At 39.6% G+C, this 23,425-nt stretch overlaps 2 protein-coding genes across 3 annotated transcripts in view; one reads left to right on the top strand and one right to left on the bottom strand.

The window, feature by feature from the left end:
* The window catches only part of LOC146473258 (protein PALS1-like), a 33,773-nt gene extending 22,133 nt beyond the window's left edge, over positions 1 to 11,640 (top strand). For both annotated transcript variants that reach the window (XM_085118468.1, XM_085118469.1), the window contains 11 exons: positions 751 to 831; positions 1,979 to 2,237; positions 3,118 to 3,407; positions 4,486 to 4,553; positions 5,200 to 5,252; positions 5,812 to 5,880; positions 5,995 to 6,081; positions 6,905 to 6,985; positions 7,630 to 7,832; positions 8,125 to 8,259; positions 8,578 to 11,640. In XM_085118468.1, the coding sequence (XP_084974594.1) occupies positions 751 to 831; positions 1,979 to 2,237; positions 3,118 to 3,407; positions 4,486 to 4,553; positions 5,200 to 5,252; positions 5,812 to 5,880; positions 5,995 to 6,081; positions 6,905 to 6,985; positions 7,630 to 7,832; positions 8,125 to 8,259; positions 8,578 to 8,772 (1,521 nt within the window). In that variant the 3' untranslated portion in view covers positions 8,773 to 11,640. The remainder of the gene's footprint in view (positions 1 to 750; positions 832 to 1,978; positions 2,238 to 3,117; positions 3,408 to 4,485; positions 4,554 to 5,199; positions 5,253 to 5,811; positions 5,881 to 5,994; positions 6,082 to 6,904; positions 6,986 to 7,629; positions 7,833 to 8,124; positions 8,260 to 8,577) is intronic.
* Positions 11,641 to 14,851: 3,211 nt separating this feature from the next.
* On the bottom strand, positions 14,852 to 22,815 carry LOC146473257 (dual specificity protein phosphatase 23-like). The gene is made up of 2 exons (XM_085118466.1): positions 22,269 to 22,815; positions 14,852 to 19,027 (listed from the first exon to the last, which is right to left on the bottom strand). The coding sequence occupies exons 1-2, from the start codon at positions 22,521 to 22,523 to the stop codon at positions 18,839 to 18,841; spliced, it is 444 nt and encodes a 147-aa protein (XP_084974592.1). The 5' UTR covers positions 22,524 to 22,815; the 3' UTR covers positions 14,852 to 18,838.
* Between the last annotated feature and the right edge of the window lie 610 nt (positions 22,816 to 23,425).

The raw sequence follows: 23,425 nt of genomic DNA, 5'->3' as shown, positions 1-23,425 counted from the left end.
AAAAGCTGCATAAAAAGTTAAAAAAAACGTTGAAAGGAATTAAGTCAAATTGAAACGAACAGGAAATGGCCCACCATTGCTAAATTTGCGGTATGTGAGGTTTCGAATGCACTCCAACAATCTGTGATTACTACTAGTTATATTATTAAATGTTACCGTACCACTTTCCAGATATAAGCAGTGGCTGTAATCAATTTGTTTTGATTTAAAAAGATCATTGCAATCCTACTACATGACCATATGATTTCGTTAATCACTTGACATGTGTCATTATTGGTTTGCATACTTTCAAGAGATACAATGTTAAAACACATTTTCCTTCTAAGAAACCAACTCAGCAGCACAAGAGAATGAACATCTTAGGAGAAAATGCTCCTCCACCGTGATTTAATACGAGTCGGTAAACGTTTGCTGTCAATGAAGTAATGTTTAAAACACGAGCACCTCGTGGTTTTAAATCCCGATAAAACACGTGCTGCGAGTTTTTTGAACGGCTTCAAAAGCATTCCTGGGAAAGCGTGTGTCAAGAGAGTTCATAACAATGATGCTTTTGTGAACGTCGGAAATTAGCATACGAGAAAAACATTAACCGCATACTAATAAGGAGGAGGTTTTATCGGGTTTTAAAACCACTGCACGTGATGTTTTATCGACCATTTGATAGGTCAATGGGCTTATGAATTATTAACGAGTTTTGAAACCTTGTGAAAGTGCGAGAGTTTTCTAAACATAAATGTTTGAATATTTCAGTTGAGACATTCTCTAGAGGCGACAAGAGACTCAAGGGATGCAGAAGAATTAATAGAAATTTTGCAATCACCGAACTTCCAGGTAAATTAGTGGTTTAGTTATGTGTTTTGAATAGTGTTTTATTTAGTTATTGAAGTAGTTGTCTGCAGCAGCTGTTCACAGTGAAAAGCCTATGGGAAGCATTAATTTAAGGATGTAAGGATTTAAAAATGTTCAACGTACTTCTCCTGAATTTGGAATGTTGTTGAAACCTTCGGATGATAAATCAAAGGAAAGCTATTGAGTAGACCTTTCCTTTGGTGCTGTTTATTATACTGTAAAATGTGGTTCAAATTTCTAATTTTTAAGTTTATGGATGAAATCAAAACGTTTGGCAATTTCAAATGAAAGCTATTGTTTATTGTGTTGTACAAGCTGTTGTAGTCCGCGGATTAAATCCTAAAGTGTGTCAACGATAAATGAAAGCTACTGAGTAGTGCTTTCTTCTGGGGCTGTTCGTTATTGTGTATAAGGTATTCTGAAATCCTAAAGTAGGACCATTCAAGTAGTGAAAGCTTACTGAACAGTACTGTTCCATGGGGCTGGTATGTTTTTGCTCTGTTTGTTATGACGATATATATCCTGTGGCACTGTTTAATATTCTGTACAAAACCATTCTAAATCAAGAGAGATTTGCTAAAGCAAAGACGTGTGAATATTAAAGAATAACTTTATCAGTAAAACCTCGACGTTTCGTCTTTCTCTTGATAATAGAGAAATTAAGCATCGCATTTACGGCAAACGGCAAACGCCAGGCTGAAGTTTTCTCTTTGATGAAAAACAATGAAGCTTTTGGGTTAAGCTTATCTCCACCCAGTCGGCGACAGCTATCAAAAAACACGAAAAAGAGAGAAGTGAGTACGAGAAACACAAGTTTATGCATTTTAGAACAAACAGCGGCTTGACGTTTCCCGTTTGGCGTTAGCCGTAAACGCGAAGCTAAATCTCTCTAATGGCGTCATGACGACGTCGAAACGTCGAGGCTTTATAAGTTTATCTTTAATATTCAGAAAACCATTCTAACCATTAAAGTAAAGACTACTAGTGAAACAGTATCTTCTTAATATACCGTTCTGTGGCTAAAATCCCAAGTGTGGTTATTCAGTTGAGAGCTGTTAAGTATAACTTCCCTGTGTTGCTGTTCAAGAAATTTTCCTAAGTGGAAATTATCTCCAATTTCATTATTCAGGGTCTCTTGCTAGCGCACGACAGGCTAGCATTCAGAGAAGCTCTTCCGAGCGAAGAAGATGAACAAGAAATGGAAGCCGAGCGAGATCAGCAACAAGAACCGCAGCAAGCTACAGATGATTTTTCACTGGTGGAAGACGACAACGTGAAGATAGTGAGAATCGACAAGGCGACTGAGCCGCTGGGTGCCACGGTAAAAAATGAAAATGGCACAGTCTTGATTGGAAGAATTGTCAAGGGTGGGGCAGCAGATAAGTGTGGTAAGAAGAAACTTAACTGTTGTTTACGCAAATGACAGCATTGTTTCGGCTGCTCGGGCCACAAAGGTTTGAGTTAAGAGAAGGTAAATTGCTGAGAGCAAGTTGTAGCGGGAAAAAGGGTTATCGTTTCGTCTTAGCGTGAACTTAAGTTAACCATTGCCTCAATTGACTGTCGTACAACAAAGTGATCACTAAACCTGCCTCAAAACATTAAAACTGTTCAGTGCCAACCAGGTTACTCAATGTCAGTGACATGTAATTGTTTCCAAGCGCAGCAAACCTTGCACCTGTTGCCAAGTGCTGGAAAATAAGCAACTGTGTAGAGCGCGGGAAACATACAACTGATGCCAAGCGCGGGAAAACTCGCAACTGTGACAAGCGCGCGAAGCATACAGCTGATCCCAAGCACGGGAAATCACGCAACTGTGACAAGCGCGGTAAAACAAGAAACTGTGCAGAGCGGGGTAAACATACAACTGATGCCAAGCGCGGGAAAACAGGCAACTGTGCAGAGCGCGGGAAACATACAACTGATGCCAAGCGCGGGAAAACAGGCAACTGTGCAGAGCACGGGAAACATACAACTGATGCCAAGCGCGGGAAAAAATAGTACTGATGCCAAGAGCGAAAAAAACAAAACATACATCACGCACCGAGCGCGGGAAAGAAGGTTTAAGTTCGCCCAGTCATGAGAGTTTAATTTTGCGTATTTACACGCGAGTTTTCGCACGAGACTGCCCAGAGTAACAGCACACATTGTTAGTGAATTAGCCCTTTAATGTTTTTTGTTTTTATGAACATCAAACCCTCCAGCATTTAAATGTCTTAATTCCAACCAAGGAAATCGTGTTTCTGAACTATTTCACCCATGGTTTCTTAGGTCTCCTTCAAGAAGGCGACGAGATCCTTGAAATAAATGGAGTGGTTATGAGAGGCAAAACTGTAGCAGAGGTTTGTGAGTTGCTAGCAGATATGAATGGTACGCTGACATTTGTCCTGAACCCCGCAAATCGGTCCCGGGTTCCCTCGGACAGAGAGGTGCACGTACGAGCGCATTTCGACTATCATCCATACGAGGACGAATTGATACCGTGCAGGGAACTGGGACTAGCATTCAGACGAGCCGATATACTGCACGTTGTCAATCAGGAGGATCCCAACTGGTGGCAGGTGAGTGACGTCATGTGTCCATGGTTACATTACAGTAACTGGCGTATGTAAAAGTTGAAGTAGCGAACTGAATACCTTTTTATGGTCTTTACTTTCCCAGTATGTTTGTACACCAGAGCTGAGTTGCTGGAAGCATGGTTAGCGCTAACCATTGGTTAGGAGGTATTAAAACCTATAGGTTGTCATGGCATTTAACCCAGGTTAGCGCTAACCATGCTTCGAGCAACTGGGCCCAGCAAGTTTCACATGGCAGTTTTCTTGTGATGCAAATCGGCAAAAAGAAACTTCACTGTTCATCAGGGAAATTGGTTTTTAAGGGCTCACAAAAGACCCAAAACGTGACGAGCTTTTAAGCAGTGGGATATGTTGTAAACAACATGTTTTGAATATATATGACTTCCATGGTAGTGGGCGGGGTGGGGTGTACTCTCTTATATAAGTTATATGGTGTCACCCCAAGGGGGTATGGTTTTGAAGCGGTTTTTTTCGGAAAATGGGAACAGATTTTAATTATTTTGGTCTAAAGTTTGAAAAGGGGTCTGGATTGTACAGACCAAGTCTAAAACGGTATGGATTTTAGAGGCAGGGCATGGAAACGGGCATTGAAAATTTACATATTTTAGGTGTGGAATCAGGGTTACAAGGACCGGGCTGCACACCTCCATTTAAAGTCCCGAGGACTATTTCCCCCCCCCCCCCCTTCCCTGGGATATCACTCCCATGTTTGGTTTGAATCATACGTCCAAGTATTCTATTTTTAGAAGTAAACAACAAAGGCTAGAACAACTGAAATATATTTTAAAACAAAACCTTCCTCAGGGGCTCCTGAGGAAGATTTGTATTGCAAACCGAAATATCAGGCAAGACAATTGTGTTTTAAAATGTATTTCAGTTATTCTAGCCTTCGTTATTTATTTCTATCAAGCTCGTCACCTCCGCCGTTAGGATCAGTCTGCCGCTAATATTTTGTATTTGAAATAATTTGCTGATCCAGGTCAACAAGGGATCCGGCACCACTCATCGGTTTGTCGCTGTGGAATTGCAGATTCCAATCGTATTCTATTTTTTGTTTGTTTAGGCGTGGAGACTTGGCGAGGAAGGCAAAACTTTAGCTGGACTTATTCCATCCAAACATTTCCAACAACAGTAAGTTAAATACATTTATTACTGGACAAACAAGCATTTTGCTTTCGTTTCTTAGAGTACATTGCAGATTTTAATGGACCCCATGTAAAGGGTAAGACTGTTAGCCTGCAGAACAGGCGTTATTTTTAGCGCTTTTCAGGCGAGCGGAGGCAAACACGAAGCGAGCGTGGAGCGCGAGTGTCGCGCGCGACTCGCGCTTGCCTCTGCTCGCCTGAAAAAGCCCAAAAAAATAACGCCTGTTCTGCAAGCTATAAGATTGTGAGCCTTGTGGCCTCTAACTGCCAACATTTTGTATCGGTTTTTCTGGAATTAAGCGAGTAGGAGTATTATTGCCCTCCTTGGGTGGAATGCTAGGCCATCTCAGGGCTACCGCAGCAACTTTACAGGCTTCCCTGACAGTTCGCTCATCGAGAGCCTATGTGGTGTAAAGTTTCTTTTCCAAAGATTTAACGCAACAAGACCCATTCCAAGCCCCTTTCCATACGGAAAGTTTTGAGAATTTCAAACCTAAAATTTCGGCTAAATTGAAAGCTTCAAGGGCTGTCCGTTCTTTTGACGTCTCGAAAGCATAAAGCCGTTTAAGAAATCACGCTGGGGATCTGGATGCATTCTCTGATAGATTCTCTGTGGCTTTTTATTTCGACAGGAAAGAATCGATGAAGAAATCAACTCGAGAAACGGAGCCAGCATATAAAGAAAGTAAGAACCTTATAACTGATTTTTTAGAGGAATATAGAGGAATACCAAGTCTCCAACGCTGACGTTCATTGGCTCCGTCACGTCACGCACGGGAGGAGTGCGTGACACGTGACAAACCAAAGAACGTCTGCGTTTGAGGCTTAGGACTACCCTGTTTCCTGTTGCTTTAATGCTCCCATTTTTACACGATAGAGTGCTTTTCAATTGAGTGTCGAAAGTAACTCGCGTTTGCTTTGGTTTTGCATTACTCACTCTGTGATTGCTTAACAAAACTCGCGCCACTTTCTCGACCAATGGGAATCCAAACCAAAACGCGTTTTGCCGCGCTTGGCGCCAGTTACATGTATTTGCTTCGAATTTTGATTGGTTCATTGTGTGGTTTACATCTGTTGCGATTGGCCAGAGTAATTACTTTTGTTTTGGTTTTTCGACACTCAATTGAAAACCACTTTCGCTGAGGAAGAAATTTTTACAAGAGCTTAATTTTCTTTTCGAGGTTTCTCAAAAGCGCTTTGCGTTTCTTGGTAATAAACTCTGTTTTGCTTGTTTCTTACTCCAGAGAGGGGATGCCTTTGTTTCAAGCGGAAGCGAAGAAAAAAGGTCCTGTACAACGCGCAACATAACGAAGGTTTGTAATGTTAGAGATATCGTACAGCTTGAAACATTTCCCTTAGTTAACTGCGAAAAGTTGTTTTCTTCTTGAGAATTGCTAAATTTGATTTCATTTGCTTTGTGTTCGTAGAATATGTTGCAGACGAAGTTTTAACGTACGAAGAGGTAGCGCTCTTACAGCCTAACCCTCAAAGAAAGCGACCGGTGGTGCTTATAGGTCAGTGGAAACCTTTCAGTACCTTCGTTAATTTTTGGCAAATGTTTTACATCTTTGTGTTTGTTTTCCCAACTTCTCATCCAATCAAACCCATTAATCACGTGCAAACATCTTTGTCCTCTCAGCAAACCAACAACCACACGCGCTTTTTAAACCACCTTGTGTTAACAGCCAATCAAAACCCAACAAGTGCACGTGTTTGTGTTCTCAGCCAATCACAACCGAACAAGTGCACGTGTTTATGTTTTCAGCCAATCAAAACCCAACAAGTGCACGTCCTTTTGTGTTCAGCCAATCAAAGTCCTACAAGTGCACGTGTTTGTATCCTCAGCCAATCAAAACCCAACAAGTGCACGTATTTGTGTTCTCAGCCGATCCGAAACCCACCGCACGTGCAGTTTGTCTTCATTGATTTTCAGCAAATGTTCAACGCGCCGGCTATTCAGCACCATTCGTGCTTCACAAAATGTTCCCGGGGTTGCCTAACGATCCAGCTTTGTTTTATCTTACATCTTCAGCCTGTTATGACATTGTTAATCCTTCGCGTCGAACAAACACTCTCCTTCTACCCGGTCGTGGGACCAATTTTTTTTTTTCGACCATTGTGCCTTATCCCCGAATATTTACGCCTGACACAGATAATTTCAGCTGATTCGCGCCACCTTGAAAATAAAGAATTTCTCTCAATTCTCTCTGAAAATAGGGGGAATTATTTGCTATAACTCTTCTCCCTCGTTTATTGTAAACGGACTTTGAGTTTTCCATGATCGCGCATGGGTAGCTTTCAGTGTTTAACCTCTTCATTGATTGTCTTTGTTTCCAGGACCTGACAAAGTTGGTCGAAAAGAATTGAGGCAGAAGCTGATTCTTTTTTCACAGGAAAGATTCGCTGGAGTGGTACCACGTAAGCAAACTTCGTTATTTTCAGTAGATTCATGCAATGCAGTGTTTTAATTAATAACCGCGGTGTTTATGAGCTAGTTAAAGGGAACCTCCACTCCGACAACAAATTGACGGTTAATTGTCGGAAAGAGTATCTAAATTCTAAATTTTAGTTTAAAAAGTAGAAGTGACGTTTAAGTGTGCTAAAAATTAGGCAATTTCCAAGTTACTTTAAGATGGTGAAAATTAGTTTTCATTCACAAGCAAACAAAACTAATTTTCATGTTAGTCAGTCCATTTATCAGTCGGTTGGTTGGTTAGTCAGCCAGGCAGCCTATCCACCCTGACGCCAGACGGTCAGACAGGCAGACAAACAAAACTAATTTTCATGTTAGTCAGTCCATTTATCAGTCGGTTGCTTGGTTAGTCAGCCAGGCAGCCTATTCACCTTGATAGCCTTCGCATTAGTTTGTCCGTCTGCCCGACAGTCAGTCAGGCAGACAGACAGACAGACAGACAGACAGACAGACAGACAGACACACAGAATTGGAGATATGAGAACTCTGGTGAGCACCCTACACCATATTTGGCGCCTTATTAATATTCTCCCGGAACTGATTGCCTTTCGTAGCGATTTGTGATTTGATAAAGTTTGTTTTTCTTTAGACACAAGCCGGCCAAAGAGGCCAGAAGAGGTACATGAAAGGGATTACTATTTTGTACCGCTGCCCGCGTTTGAAACAGACATCGTATCGCACAAATTCGTGGAACACGGAGAGTTCGAGGGTCATTATTATGGAACAGCTCTGGACTCCATAAGAAGAGTGGCTAACTCCGGCAAATACTGTATTTTAAATCTTCACTGTGAGGTATGACATTAACTTTTGTATCACTCCCAAGAGGTCCAAATTTTCTGAACTGAGGATAAACAAATGGTGCTGTAAAAAAAGAAAATTTGATCAAGCAAATTGTCATGTACACTTTTAAATGTTTTTGTAAAAAGCTGTCAAGTTTTTAGGCCTCACCGTCTTTAACAGGGTAAATTAATAGAGTAAAATGATCGATTGATTGAGAGAGTGATTGATTGATTGATTGATTGATTGATTGATTGATTGATTGATTGATTGATTGATTGAGCGATCGGTTTGCTTTTTCCCCCAGGCGCTGAAGATGCTTAAAGCTTCAGATGTGAAGCCTTACGTGGTATTTATATCGCCGCCATCTTATGATAGAATCCTCACCCTCAGAAGAGGAAAAGTTGATCCTTTTAATCCTAAACCGACTGGTCAAATGACGGTAAGTCATCAACGACATTCCCAACATCATGTAATATAAATTTTTGATAATGTATCTCGCGCTCTTTTTGTCGGGTGGCCGTTGAAGTAGCTCTCAGTAAATGGAACTGGACACAACCAAAGTCAGCCTCGTCCCAGTCGTCGCGCAGTCAAATGTGACGTCATCCGTTGAGTTGATCGAAGACGTGCCCCAACCCCTAAAGCCCCAGATCGACAGTAAATTAAGACAAAACAAGGGATGGCCTTATCTGTTTACAAATCAACGGAGTCGAAAGACTCTCAGTATTGGAATGTTAAATACTGTTGATTTCCCTCTTAGGACGTGGAACTGCGTGATATGGTAGACAAAGCGCGAGAGATGGAAGAAACATACGGGCATTACTTCGATAAAACGATCGTAAACACGGACTTGGAGCGAACGTTCGACGAACTAAGACAAACGATTGATAAACTTGATGTGGAACCTCAATGGGTTCCAGCCTCCTGGGTGCATGATAGCCGAGGCAACGTGTAGCGGAGTGGGAGCATGGGCACTAATACAAAGGACAAGCAAGGAGAACCCGTTCATAACGCGATATAGAGACTACTGAAAAAATCTGCAGGATGAACGAAGGCTGACAGACCAAACGAAGGTATTTTTCCACGAAAGGGCAGCTTCTAGCAAAGAAACGTAGAACGACATTGGACTTATGCTAACATTAAACTGTTCATTTATCAAAAGATATAATTATCTACAAATGTATTTTTAGCCGTGCGAGTTGTTTACAGTAAAGAACCAATTTGGTCGAGGATGAAGCATATTAGAGATGAATCGCCTTATATTTTGGACATGTTGCAGTAATCATTTTTTAAAAAAATGTATCAAGGAGACTTTAACTGAATTTAAAAAAAAAGGTGCTCGTATTGTATATAAGTTTTTTAATTATTGTGCTGCCTTTCAGAGAACTTTTGTTCAAACCGAGAGTTCTTCCAAATTAGTTATGTATATTATCTTTGCATAATTTTTTAATGCGACTTGCCTTGGCGAGGTTGTCATTTGTATTGTTTTTTCAGTTTCTGTAAAATGGTTTAAACTTAGTTTAATTTGACAGACGAAAGACATCAAAGACATCATTTGTCAACGGACGGAGACTTTTTTCGTCGTCTGTTTTCATGGATGGCAAATAAAGTATATATCGGTATTCAGTTAATTTAGATTTATTGAAATGAAATATAGGTTTAGTTATCAACACGAATTATACCTAACTTACGTAATTATAATATTATTACCCTCTGTATACATTTATATAAACGGACGCTTGCAAATCTTCCAGTGAGAAATAATGACGTGGCAATTCCTTGCTACAAGGATGTGTTTCCTTCCTGACAAAAGAGAAACGAATAGTTAAATTTAAGAATTTATTTCAAGCTTTTTTTTTGACACAAGTTTGCTCAATTTCAACAAAACATTGATATTGTCAACAGTCCGTCTTGCTTTTAAAAATTGAATTTGATTTTCATATATTACCTCCCTAATTATTGTCACTTATATTTGGTTTAATTGGGGTTTCATAAGTCTTGGTTTTAGAGCGGCTTTTCATTGAGTGTCGAAAGAAATTCGTGTTTGCTTTGGTTTTCCTTTAATACGCTCTGTGATTGGTTAACAAAACTCGCGCCACTTTCTCAACCAATGAGAATTTAAACCAAACCAATCGTGACTTGCTTGAACGCGTTTTCCCGCGCTTGGCGCCGGTTACATGCATTTGCTTCAAGTTCTGATTGGTTCATTTTGTTGCGTGCGTCTGTTGTGATTGGCCAGACTAATTACTTTGGTTTGGTTTCGCAACAATCGATTAAAAACCGCTGAGTAATGGTAAATTGTAATTACTGTCATTGGCTGCATCAAATTAACGACAACAGAGGAACATAAGTTTTGCCAAAATATTGTAATGCGCCAATAAGAACCTTAATCAGAAACATGTCACCAGTAGCAACCGCTACTGAATCGCAATCGCTACTAATCGTTACGTGTGTAACGTACCGTGACCCGTTGCAAGCGCGGGAAAACGTGCCAAATAATTTGTGCCTTATTAGGGCTGGAGAAAGGACATTCTTTATTGTGATTGGTTAGAAAACGCTACACGGGTCTTTTTATAACCAGCTATAGCTTTACCAGTAAATTTCTTTCGGGGGTCATTCATGATAACTAGCACTGTATCAAGAAATAACAGCGCCAGCCGCAATAATTTTTTTCGTTTTTGTTCCTTTTTTTTTTATTAATGTACGAATAAATTCATTTTGTATACGTTGCATATCATCAGAAGCATATCCCTTTTTCATAGAATAGTTATGTAAATAATACATTTATGTCCAGTAGGTTTTTTAGATAGTGTAGTCTTGTGAAGTCTATCTTTTTTGAAACAAAGTTTTGTGCAAATTTTCGACTTCACTGTTACGCCAAGAATCTATTCACTAGTAATAACAAATGCGAAAAAAAACAAACAAATAACTTAAAGGAATTACGCACAAGCAGAAAAAAACGTAATTTACAAAACTTGAGGCCAAGTAATAAGGGCAACATTTTCTTGTAACTTGCCGCGCAAGAAATGTCGCGTTGCAAGGTGCGACTGTTTGTTGACCGTATTACCACCTTCGCGTGCAACAAATATACTTTTGCAGAAGGTAGGCGTCGCTTCTACTTTTTGCAACATGAAATTTACTGCGCGTGAAGGTGGTAATACGGTTAACAAACAGTCACAACTTGCAACGCAATATTTCTTGCGCAGCAAGCTACAAGAACTGTTGCCCGTATTACTTTGCTTTTTACAAAGATTTATTCGGCAACCAAAGAGCAATCTACCCACAATGTAAATTTTTAAAAGGCTGTTAATAATTTCGAAGCAAATATTTTTATACACTTCGTGGCTCGTAAAATATTTAATTCTTTCAATATGACGGTGAACCTTAATTAGTTTTAGATTTTGTAATTGTATATGATTGAAAGTGTTAGGCATGGTGTTCTGAGAAAACGGATGGCATTCTTACCCATACCTTGGTTCCTCGTATGCCGAACGCAGCGGAATCGCGAGGGGACGAAATGTGAACGCAAAGTAAACGCATTGTTAACGTGAAGTGAATGAGGCCCGTGAAATGAACGCAACCTGTTGACGAAACGCTATGTAAACACGAAACGAACGTGATTTGTCGACAGGAAAGATGCGGTGTGGCCGTGAGAGGAACGCGGTTGGGTTTGGAAAAGTCGTCTGTTTTCTTGAGCTATACTGAAGTACGAATGGTAATGGGATTAAGAACTTGTTATGTGAAATTCGTCAAAATTTAGTGAATTACTTATTCTGTAAGCAATGTATTTTACGGGATGAAATAAAGGGTGATTACAGTGTAATTTGGTTTTGTTTGCCTCAGTCATCGTCGCCGCAAAGGTAAATGATGATTGGATTTTCCATTTCGACCTAAAATGTATCGTATCTTAGAAGATCGTAATTTGAAATCCGGATGAGTTTTACTTTCGTCCCCTAAAACGCAAGTCAGATTTTGTAGTAAGCACCGCTACCCCTCTCCCCTATCAGGAGTCCATGACCCTATCTAAGACCCTCCCCACCAACCCCACCCACCAACCAGCACCAAACCGATTTGGGACATCAGTTCCTAATTAGATCGTGTTATTTAAAAAAAATTAAGACCGTTAAGTTTTGCCCCCGTCCCCCAAACCGCAGGTTAGATTTTGTAGCGAACACCCCTACCCCTCTCCCGTCTCTTAAGGCCCGCCCCACCCGCCAACCGGCACCTACACGATCTGGGACATCAGATCGTTCTTTGACCTCTAGCCCCGCCCTCTATTCTATTAGCCTACTCTAACATTTGTCATTACAGTCCAGTAAGGAAGAGTTAGTTTTAACTCGCCCCCACATCTTCTCACTCTTCTCTGAAAAGAATTTATCTGAATACGAAATTGGCGAATTTTCAATTCAAGGAACTTGATTGCGTCCCTTCTCAACAGACCATTGCCATCGTATCAAGAAATGGTGTATTGTTCCGGCTCAACCTTGGGCATTGTGCCGTTAGACAATAGTCCTTTTGTCCTTGGTAGCGCTGAGGGACTTTGGTCGAAGCTAAGCGGAAAAGCTCACGACTGATCGGGAAATTGTCGGCGTGACAATTTAGCTCTATTGGGGTAGTGGGCAGAGTAAATTTGCACTCGTCAGGTCAATTGTCACTGGTGTACCCCAAGGAGGACTGACCACCGGTGCGCGCATACGCCGCATGAGTCTCATTCAGATCGACCACTTCTCTCTTAATAAAATGCCTGGTATAACTCGAAGCACTAAAACATAATTTATAATTTATTGCGCGTAATCGAAAGCTGAGTGGCGATCAGGTGAACAATGCCCGGTGTATGACTTGAGGCGCTCAGCTGTGCTTAGGGTCTGTGTATAAATCATCGAATTGGAATTTGGACATTTCTCCTTAAAAGAAGCCTTATGCTAGCTGATTACATTTGATGATTAAGAATATTCTGATCAAGCATTTTTCCTTGTTTTCACCGAATTCGAAGCGCTTGCAGTATGATGAGCTTGCGGTCCTTATGAAAAAAATTACAGGTCTTGCGCGTGTTAATCTCTCTCCGAAAAACTGTCATAGTTCTAACAGTCTATGTAAAGATATACTGTTCAAAACATTTTTTTCTAGTTTTCGCCGAGCGTACTGATTATGAGTTTTCAGTTTGTTTTCAGTCGAGCGCGCTGCGCTTCATGAAGGAAGTGTGATTTTTCTTCTTTCAATCAAGCGCGCGGCACGCAACTGAGGTGTGACTTTTTTTTGTCATTAATTGCAGAGTAAGTCGAATAATAGGTCTTGCTCGCTGGTAAATAGGTATCCAATAGCTTTTAAAGTCTTAAACCGAATCCTAACAGTCATTTTAAAAGAAATGATGTTTAATTTTTTTTTTAAGTTTTCGCAGTGCACAGTTTCACATTTACGCAAGTTGCATAGTGGATATCACGCGTCATGTCTGACACGTTAGTAAACATAAATAAACTTTCACAATAGAATACCGTTAAAGGTTAAAAGCGGGAAATATAGTAGGCATGAGAAACGAAAAAAAGATAAACGGGTCTTGCTCGTAAATATGTCCACAAATACTGTTATACTGTAGATTTAAACCGAAAATCTTTGTTAAATATATTCTGCTCAATACGATTTCTCTAAGTTTGCAAGGAGCGCTTGTATTTTTTCAGTTTGTTTAACAGTCACTGGAAAAAATGACTGTTCAGAACATTTTTTTTTTATAGATTTTGCAAAGCCTACGCAACTTTGTAGATATCAATCAAGCGCGCGGCACGCAACGAAGGTGTGACTTTTTTTCCATGAATAGAATATGTCGAATACTAAAGGTCCTGCTCGCGTGATTTACGGATGTCACGTAAAACTGCAATTTCCAATACTTTACGGTGCGACGCGCCTTTCCGTGGCCACCCAACAAACGTTTTTTCCAAGTTAGCCAATCAGGATATCTCCCTCCTTGTTCAAAAAATACAAAACAATATGTTTTCAAAAATTCGTTGTTGCATCACTTGCCTGCTGGACTTTGTAAGGAGGCGTGACCGTTAATCAAATTCGCGTATCCTGATTGGCTAACTTGTAAAAAAGGTTTGTTGGGTGGCCACGGTAAGGCGCGTCGCACTGTAAAACCCATCTTCACAGATCGATTTATCATACCGAATTTAGAAAACCTCATCATATCAGCCTAAGTTCCTGTTGGTAATTTTTGCAAAGGAATATATATTTGTCAACCACTTCTGGTTCACTGACAATTAACAAATCGAGCTGTTGAGATTGTGTTTTTACACTCTTTTTTTATAAGAATGTTGTTTTTCCGGCTCAGGCTGAATATTCTTATTTTTCTGCTGATATTAGACTGAAAATACTCTTGTATTTTTCTTAAATTATAGCTTACAACATTTCCGTTTTAGAACGTATTGGGGGTATCAATAACAAGAAGAGAAAATTTTCTCCTGATATCAAAGAAAGAATTTATCATGATACTTTTTGCAGTTTAGTTCATTTCTTTTGTGCTGTATACTGTACATATGTATTACATGTACCGTTCATCGAACTGTCATTAGCATTGAACATTTGGCTACAGCTAGCGCTAGTGCAGGTTTTTTCGTTTTGTTGCCTAGTTTGCCGTTATAATAATAATAGGAATAATATTATACGGTAAAGTTAAAAACATATAATGGTATTCTATTTACAGATTTTCAACACACAAATATATCCTTTTCAAAATTTCAACCTCTGGTTTATTCTTAAAATATTCTTAAAATTTCGCAAATTTCAGCCTCGATATTCTGATAGAGTATATTCTTATAAAAAAAGAGCGTATTTTAATGAAAATTGTAACTTTGCGTGTCATCAAGAGAATGACTGGACAGGTGACACATTTGCCCATTGTTGTTGTTTTTTTTTTTTATATTATTTCTGTACCTTTTCTCGTCCTTCCAATTTCAAGCCTTGAACCACCGTATAACCAGTTGTTTTTTTGTTTGGCTCGTGACTGACTGACAAATATTGCGTGACCCAGAATACGCGTGAGTTCATGCATACGCACTCACGCACGCTCTCTGAGATGAAAACCTTTGGTGGTCGATGAAATATCGTTTAAAGCTTACGAAGCTTGAAATATTTCACAGCTTTATGTTGGTGGCATTTGAAGGACCATGAATGTTGAAATGTTGACTGGAGAATGAACACTAAATTATGAAACAAGGCTTTTGAACAGCTGGATCAGACACAACAACGACAATGGGTTCCAACCGAGCGGCTTCGTCTTCATCCCTCGGCTTCCTGTATACGACGAAAGCAAGGGCATGTTTTGCGCTGATAATTGTAAATGTAGTTTTACTTGTGGGTATCTTCGTCTCTGTCTCTAGAGGAAGAGAAAACTCTGCTCCACAGAACACTAACTCAAAAAATGTCGACACAACGGAACAGACTCCATCGGAAAGTATTCGATTGCAGTCAGTGAAAATGCAAATACCTGTGGACATTCAAAACTTCCTCATGAAAGTTCACAGATATATGGAGTCAAATGTGGAGATTAAAGCTACCGCAGAATGCCAATTTGCTTGGAAATATGACCCAAAGAACAAATCCATGGATTTATTTATTTGCAAATAATTTACATGTATGGTTCGATCCAGCACAGAATGCGGAAGTTATTATCCGATCTTCATGGATGTAGCCTGCGTCACAGACGGATGTTGCTTTTGTAACAATCTCCCCAGCGCAGCAAGTTTTTCATGAGTGGTCACGCAATGCTCCTGTCAAAAAATATTGCTAACAAATGAAACGTTCTAATGTATATCTAGAAAAAAGAAACCGTGACTAGTAATACTACTTAGTTCTTTCCATCCGAATTTTCAAAATCTCATTCCATTAAGACTCAGAGGTAGTTCAGGCAGAACTAAATATATGAATTTGTATTGGGTGTTGTGTCTCGGTTTTGCAAAAGAACATACAGTCGGACCTCTATTACGCGGCCACCTATTAAGCGGCCACCCTCCATTAAGTGGCCACTTTCCAAAGTCCGGAATTATGTTTTTGTCAGTACAGTGCTGTATTCGATACCTCTATTCAACGGCCAACCTCTATTAAGCGGCCAGTTTTCAAAGTCCCCAAGGTGGCCGCTTAATTGAGGTCCGACTGTAATTTGTACCCAAGTTTCCCTACACACCACCAGCAGATGGAGCCTCTCTTGACAGATAGAAAGGTCTTGCTTGCAGCCTGCCTACAAACTGGCAGCCAAATGAAACTCAATTTGCTAGTTTACCGGTAGTTCTAAATGGGGTAAAGCATAATAGAGAATACAAATCTGACTCCTATAGAGGGCTGGATAGCCAGGGAACAGGCTTCCCTGGCGCAGTCAGACGCCCCTTCCCATCTCAGCGCACCAGGGAAGCCTGTTCGCAGGCTAAGAGCTGAAGAGCGTATTTTGAAAACATCCAAATTGGGGAGGTTTGGTCTCCAAACCCTGACTCTATTTCTGACCAAACTATGCAATTTTCCGAGATCTTTTTCAGACCTGACCTCATAAAATTCACACACATTTTCAGACCTGGTTTCTTGAATCCATACCGATTTCAAGACTTTAGACCAAAATAGTGAAAATCTATTCCCTATTTTAGACCAAAACAGCTCAAAACCATTCCCTTTATTTTCGTGCCACACATACCTATATAGCTTATATAGGTGAGTACCCCCTTCTCCAGGGGAGGGACTTAATTATAAGGGGGCAAATTAATACTTGAGTTGGGCTGGCACAGGTTGCCAGTTTACCAAGATGATGACAAGTTTAACCCCTGTGAAAAAAGAGCTGCCCAGCAAGTGGAAAAAAACTCGGCCTGGGGCAAATTTTAAAACTCTTTCACTTGTAGCTAACAAACAGTGCCCTTCTAATAATCTGTAATTATTACAGACAGATGCAGAAAGTGATCTCAACGGATGATACAAGTCATTCAAAAAACGTCTGTGCCAAGATTTAGAAACTGAGTCAGCTAACCGGGCTTTAGCCTGGTCATATAATCTAGCACCTTTAGAGAAGGGGGTGTTTTATACAGAGAGGGGGGTCAGTTGTTAGAGTGTGGTCATGGTATGCATCAATTGTACCACCAGTGTTAGCAGTTGGGCTGTGAATGACCTTTTAGGCATGTTTCACAGGTTGCTTCTTTTAGAGGGCCACTGGGGAGGGGTGGTTTGTTAGATCTCATTCTGGAGAACTTTGATTAGCCTGTTACAGGCATTTAGGTAATGGAGAGCAGTCTGGAAAAAATTGCATATATGAAAAAACGAGAAGAGACAAGTCTCCCCACCTACAATTATCATTCGCTCACATAGCAGTTTTCTCCACGCCACTCCCCACAGGACACAGCAGTATTTCATTCACATAAGGTTTTTTTCTTTTATTATTTCATCTTTAACAAGAACTCCGGTTAGACAAAAATAGGAAACCCTAGACCCAAGCTTTGAGTTGTATAATACAGATATAGTCACACTGTCTAGTTCCAGAAAATACCCATTTCACCCCCATGGAAATAATTTTTCTAATACCCCCTCTATTTAGGTTCACATTTTCTCTAATTAATTTAACCTTTGAAGGTAGTCCCTTCTATCGTGACCACTCCTAGAATTTCTAATTCCTTCTAAATAAAATTCTTAAAAATTTCCATATAATTATTTTGCATTCGTAAAACAATTTCTGCTCAGAAGGTTGTTATAAATATTTTTTTAAAATAATGTATTAATTAAAATAAATATATGCTAGAAACATTCAACCATAATTTTTGTAATACCCCTGAAAGAAGGGTCTTAGTGTTGGAAAGAAAGAAAATTGGGGGATTTCTAATTAAGGACTGTAAACTTGGGAATAAAAAAAATTCAAAAAATATGAAATGAAAAGATTTGAGACATCACAAACTATTGATAAATAATACTGTCAATTTTTGGCACCCAATTATTTTCAAACTGGACTTATATCATGGCCAGAAAATCTGGGAAACATCACAATAAACCAGCCTAAATACCACATTTTTTACTCTACAAATCTAAAAGACAAATATTATACTAAGGGCTTTGCTGAGATTCCATCCTTATCTATATCTTGAATTGTAAAATTGGCCGGGTGGGGACTGCGATATAAAAGTAATGGGGGTGATCGTCAAAAACTTTGAAAAGAACCCCCAAAAGGTATCAGAATTCTGTTTTGTGGGCTTGGTCTGAACAATTTTTTACCCCTATCAGTTGACTGACATTTACTTCCTCTTGTATTTTTGGCTCAATACCCTAAAAGGTACCACCATATCTCTGACCAAAGCCATTTTAGATGTTAGCACCCTAAGGGGTACCAAACCATGAATTTTAACCCCTAAAAGGTTTGTCGATCACCCCCCATCACTTTTATATTTTATATTTGTTTTATTTTATTAGCTTCGCCTATTACATCATACAGAAAAATAAAGGAATAGGTATGTGCTGAAACAAGGAATAATATACTGGAGTCCCCCCCCCCCCCCCCCCCCCCTCCCACAACTGAAATTATAATGTATGCATTGGACTTCAATAAATAGTAATAAAATATAGGATAGAGAATATTTATATATTTATAATATTAATAGCTGCTGCTAGCTAACAGTAATTAAAATATTGATTTTAGACATCGGTAAAGTCACCTTTTCTCTGAGATGATGGGGGCAGCAAATATGGAAATTCAATGGAACTGGTTTCAGTTCATTGACCAGCTTTAATTATTAAAGCTGGTCAATTTACTGATCAAATTAAAAGGTTGGGCAAGCACGTACTATTAAATAAATACATAAATTTTGTACTTTCAGAAAGTAAAAACATATTTTCCTTGCAGTTTATTATTTGTATATTGTGTTGTTCCAGAATCAAGTGAACTCCAGATTGTGTTTTCAATATAATTGTGTTAATTTAAGCTCTTTTTTAAAGGTTAGCATTAAAAATAATATTAGTAAAGATATTAATTATTTATTAATAAATTATTATTATGATGGCCAACTTTCCAATTAAGGTAATATTGACATACTAAACTCCTGGACCAGCTTTTCTTGTTCCTTTGTCTCTATGGAGCCAGGCCTCTTTCTTCTAACAATGCTAATGGCTTCCTCAGGTGTACAGTGGGTTGTTTTTACAAGGTAACAGGCTAACATTGTGCCAACTCTGCCTAAACCAAATCTACAATGTACCGCTACTGCCTGCAAAGTGACAACACCATTTATTAGTCAGAAATGAAGATATAAAAATGTTGCAAATATAAAAATTTAAAAAGTGGTTAATATCAATGGGCGTGCAGGCCAATCGCTATCACACATGATATTTGAAGGAATTTGGGCTGGCCTGTTTCTGCGACAGTCCAGGTCGCTTGCAGCCACACACTCTCTCCAAAGGGAGAGAGTGTGTGGCTGCAAGTGACCTGGACTGTCTGAGAATCAGGCTAGGATGGTGCCTACTTTTACATATAATGAGATACTCGGGTATCCTATGGGTAGTACCTACAGTAATACAGGGATATTTTTGTGTGGTTCAAAATTATGTGAAGAAAGCACAACTAAATTAGCAAGTGCTCTAGCTTGCATGGTATCCAAAAGAAAATTGGGGGTAAGGATCCTTTTCTCAGAGATAATCAAGTTCAATTTGGAAAAAAATGTCATACATTCCTTATTTTACAGCTTATTATAATTATTGTTGCTTAATTATCTCTAACAAGATGCTCGGCTAATGGCATTAACACGAAATGCTTAATGTAGCCCCAATTATTCCCCAATGTAAATATGTTTCGCAGATATTTAAAAACTATCCTCCCTTGGCAATTGAAATAATTGTCTGAATGGCTTTTTTCAGATATATTGCGTGATACTTAATTATCGTTGTGTAACTAGGAATCATACCAGAAATGGCTCTGCAATAACGTCATGACCCCGCTGAACTGGTCTGGCCTCCTATAGCTCTAATCCTTCACGTTGATTATTTGATCTGTTTTTGAAAGCGGAGTTTCTTCGCTGTGAACTCTCCCAATTTCCACCGTTTAATTCAACTGTCGAGTACTACTTGGGAGTTATTATTTCAATTTACCGCTAGAAAAAGGTTAGTTTTCTCTCTAAAAACGGCAGATCAGAGTCTTAAATTCATACATGTGGCCGCCATTGAACAAAAACAACTTTTCGAAATGATGAGTTGCTTCGTCGTCACACAGGTAGAGATAAGTGGGTCCCCTCCCTCGTGAAATACGCGCCAATTATAGATTTTCGATTGGGCTGTTTTTGTTCAAGACAATCAGAACAATAAATCCCTTCTGGGAGAGGGTAGAATTTAATCAAGGTTTAATGAATAATTCAAATAATGATTTAACGTCACACAGGAAGGGACGAGTGGGTCCCCTCTCTCATGATATGTGCCCCAATAATAGATTTTGATTGGCCTGCTTTTGTTGAAGACAATCAGAACAATACATCCCTACCAGGGGAGGACATATTTCAATGCATAAATTAATTTGGCGATTTGTGACTACGACGAAGAAAAAAAAAAAAGACACCCAACCCAAACCTAGACACGGCCTGCCCTGAGGGCATTCCGTGTAAAAAAATGTGTAGTTATAACCCCCAATTTTCTTTGTGGATTCTGATCGATAGCCCTTGCTAATATCTGCTTTTCCTGCATAGTCATAAACTGCACAAAAATACTTCTGTATTAGTAAGCATGACCAGAAAGACTTAATAATTATTATGAAACAGCAGGAGCCTGGCATTTATGGCAGTATATATCCTAAAGCTCTAGCAACTTTGCCTTTTATTGGTTGGTTAAAGTAATTTTAATCATTTGTTTATGACTGTTAATTTTGTTCATGCTGTATTACAGACCAAACGAATTTCAGCACATATTGAGCCAAATGTCGCAACTACAATCAACGACAAAATGTTTTGGGAAGGTTAACTCAACAAGGCAACAGAAAGTGGGTATGAAATAAAGACATCGGCACATTTATTACTTTTGTATGTTGAGGCCTTTGTTTGTCGTTTCCCCTTCCCCCCTGCCCCCCTGTTCAATGTTGGATTCCCCACAATTCATATATGCGAAAAGATTCATTTTTGAAGCTCAACATTGAAACAGGGGAGGGGAGGAAGGTCGAATTGAAGTAGAACTTTGGAATCTTCCCAAGATTTTTTTCGTTGATTGTATGTAGCTTCTGCAAACCCAGAATGCCTGCAACATTTAAAGGTCTTATCAACTGGGTTTTCAGCTATAAGTCATAGGGTATAGCCCTAATTATTCTATTACAGAAACTTGAACAGAATTTGTGGATCATTTTTTATATGTGAACCAATTTGTGAAAGACGGTTTATAAACAAAAAGAGAAATGTTAACACTGTAAAACAGCATACCATATTTTTATAACCAGGGAATGAACTTGACTGTGGATAGTCAAGCTCACTGGAATTTGGGAGACTGGAAGGTGGAGAGGTTTTAAGCCTGGTTCGTATTACACACAAGCATGCATATGAAAAATAGTGTGTAAACTAGTGTGAGAATCAAAAAGCGTTTTTCATTTCTTGAAAGTGCTTAATGATTGTGCTAATATCTCCCCATAGGGGGTCTCCCATATAAAAGTGACCGCGGTGATCATCGGAAATTTTGAGAAGAACCCCTAATAGATGTCAGAATTCTGTTTTGTGGGCATGGTCTGAATGATTTTTTACCCCTGAAAAGTACCAAATCAGTTGACCAACATATGTCCTTCTCATCTTTTCTAGCTCAGGTCCCTTTAAAGTGCCACCATACCTCTGACAGAAGTCATTTTAGATTTTAGCACCCTTAAAAGGATAACAAACCATGAATTTTAACCCCTAGAAGGTACGACGATTGCCCCCATCACTTTTATATGGGAGTCCCCCCCCCCTCTCCACCCGGACTTATCTCACACCATTTCCCACTAATGAAAAACTTAAGTAATTTAAGCCCTGAGGGCCACATGTGTGCATGTAGTGCTACTGAGGGACAGGTCTTTTTTGCAGGTCACATTCCACACGCCACATACCACAGGTCCCTGTTGCACTAGTATACGACTAATGCAAGTGGGTTAATTAGCGTGCCGTAGCCCTGAATTAGCTTTTTAGTATGGAGGTAAGGGCTAGGAGACCCTGTTTAGCTTGTTTAAATACAATTATCGCAGTGACCTGTACAAGAAACCTGCCGGCCGCTGAGCTCTTACGTTTATAAATGCTTGTACTTATCACATGCAGGTCCAACATGGAATTAATTATATTACATCGGTTCACACAATTTTTATTTGCTTAGATGCTTATTGCACAAGTAGGAACCAATCTTAAGTGTGTGACTACCCCTGCGAGACTAATCAAGTCTTAATATTTCTGTGGAGTAAAGTCGCCTCAAGGCTAGCGTTTATAAAAGATCGATTTTACTGTTTGTAAGCTTACTTACTTCACCTCTCCGATGAGCCATTTCGGTAACGCTAAGAAACTCGTTCACTTGTTCAATTGAAGGTGCTGTCATGTCTTTTATGGGAATATGAACTTGAGTCATCTTCATTCCATACAAACACGGCGGCGTCTTCGTCAAAGATATCAGTTTTTTCACCCCATTACTGCATAAAAATTCCACATCAGTCCTCGAGGTGGGGAAGCCAAGCGCGGCTATTTTCTCTGGTATAAACCACGAAAAATTTGTAGGTGGCATTTGTGAAAAAAGCTCAGTTTCAGTGACGGATCCAGATCTTTATATCCAGTTCGGGGCCAGAGTGAATACGTTTCCACAGTTATAAAAATTTTGGCCGTCTAATTTTGAGCTACATTTGTGTTTTCTCTAATTCTCGCGCAACAAAGAGTCAAAGCTTACATGCAACGTGCTGCGTGAATTTGATTGGCTCTGTGTTGGCAGGTTGACCAATCAGAGTTCTTCTTAGATTGCATTCAATGGTAGGGAAAAACCTGAGAAGATCTGGGTACTAGATAAGGGGAAAACCATCTTTGCATTGGTGGACTTTAGACTGTTGGTGAAAACTCTTCAAGTAAGGTCTCCCTCGCAGCCGTTTTTAGTGTCGTCACGCAACGGGGAGGAGCGTTGCGTAACGGCTGCGAGGGAGACTACTAGGCCGCAGACGCAAATTCAGTCTGCGGGGAAGCCGCTTTTATTTTGTTCCACTTCAATTTGTATTTATTTATTTATTTTTATTTCTGTCCCTATGAACTCAAAATTGCCTGATTCAGATGGCTTTATTTTTGGCTCAAAAAAAAATTTTTTTTCGACCCTGTACTGGTTTCGTCGTCACACATACACACGCATCCCTATTAATTTAGGCGATCCAAATCTCCACGTGCATTTCTGACTGACTGTTCCTATCAGGAAGCTTCCCCGCCTCGGCAGTAAGTGTGCCCGTAACACGGATTTTTTTCTCCCTCTCTTAACACCAGAATAAAAACAAACAAAAAAAAAGTAAAAAAGAAAAACAGCAAAAAATGTTCTCTCTCATCGTTTTTTTCATGGTGAAACAATAATCGCTGCGGCAGGCACACGCGTGCACGTGTGAATATGCTGACAAAAAAAAAGATAAAGACCGTTTCCGTCTCACGACCTTCATC

The sequence above is a fragment of the Pavona decussata genome, unplaced genomic scaffold, assembly GCF_977016875.1.
Source record: "Pavona decussata unplaced genomic scaffold, jaPavDecu1.1 SCAFFOLD_94, whole genome shotgun sequence".
Taxonomy (NCBI): domain Eukaryota; kingdom Metazoa; phylum Cnidaria; class Anthozoa; order Scleractinia; family Agariciidae; genus Pavona; species Pavona decussata.
This window is presented reverse-complemented; position numbering and strand designations above follow the sequence as displayed.

Excerpts from the sequence above, each read along its gene's own strand:
- LOC146473257 (XM_085118466.1), bottom strand. The coding sequence starts at position 22,523 with ATGCCACCTACAAATTTTTCGTGGTTTATACCAGAGAAAATAGCCGCG. Across the intron at positions 19,028-22,268 it reads TGGCTCATCGGAGAGGTGAA|GCAGTAGCGGTACATTGTAG; the intron begins GTAAGTAAGCTT and ends GTCACTTTGCAG.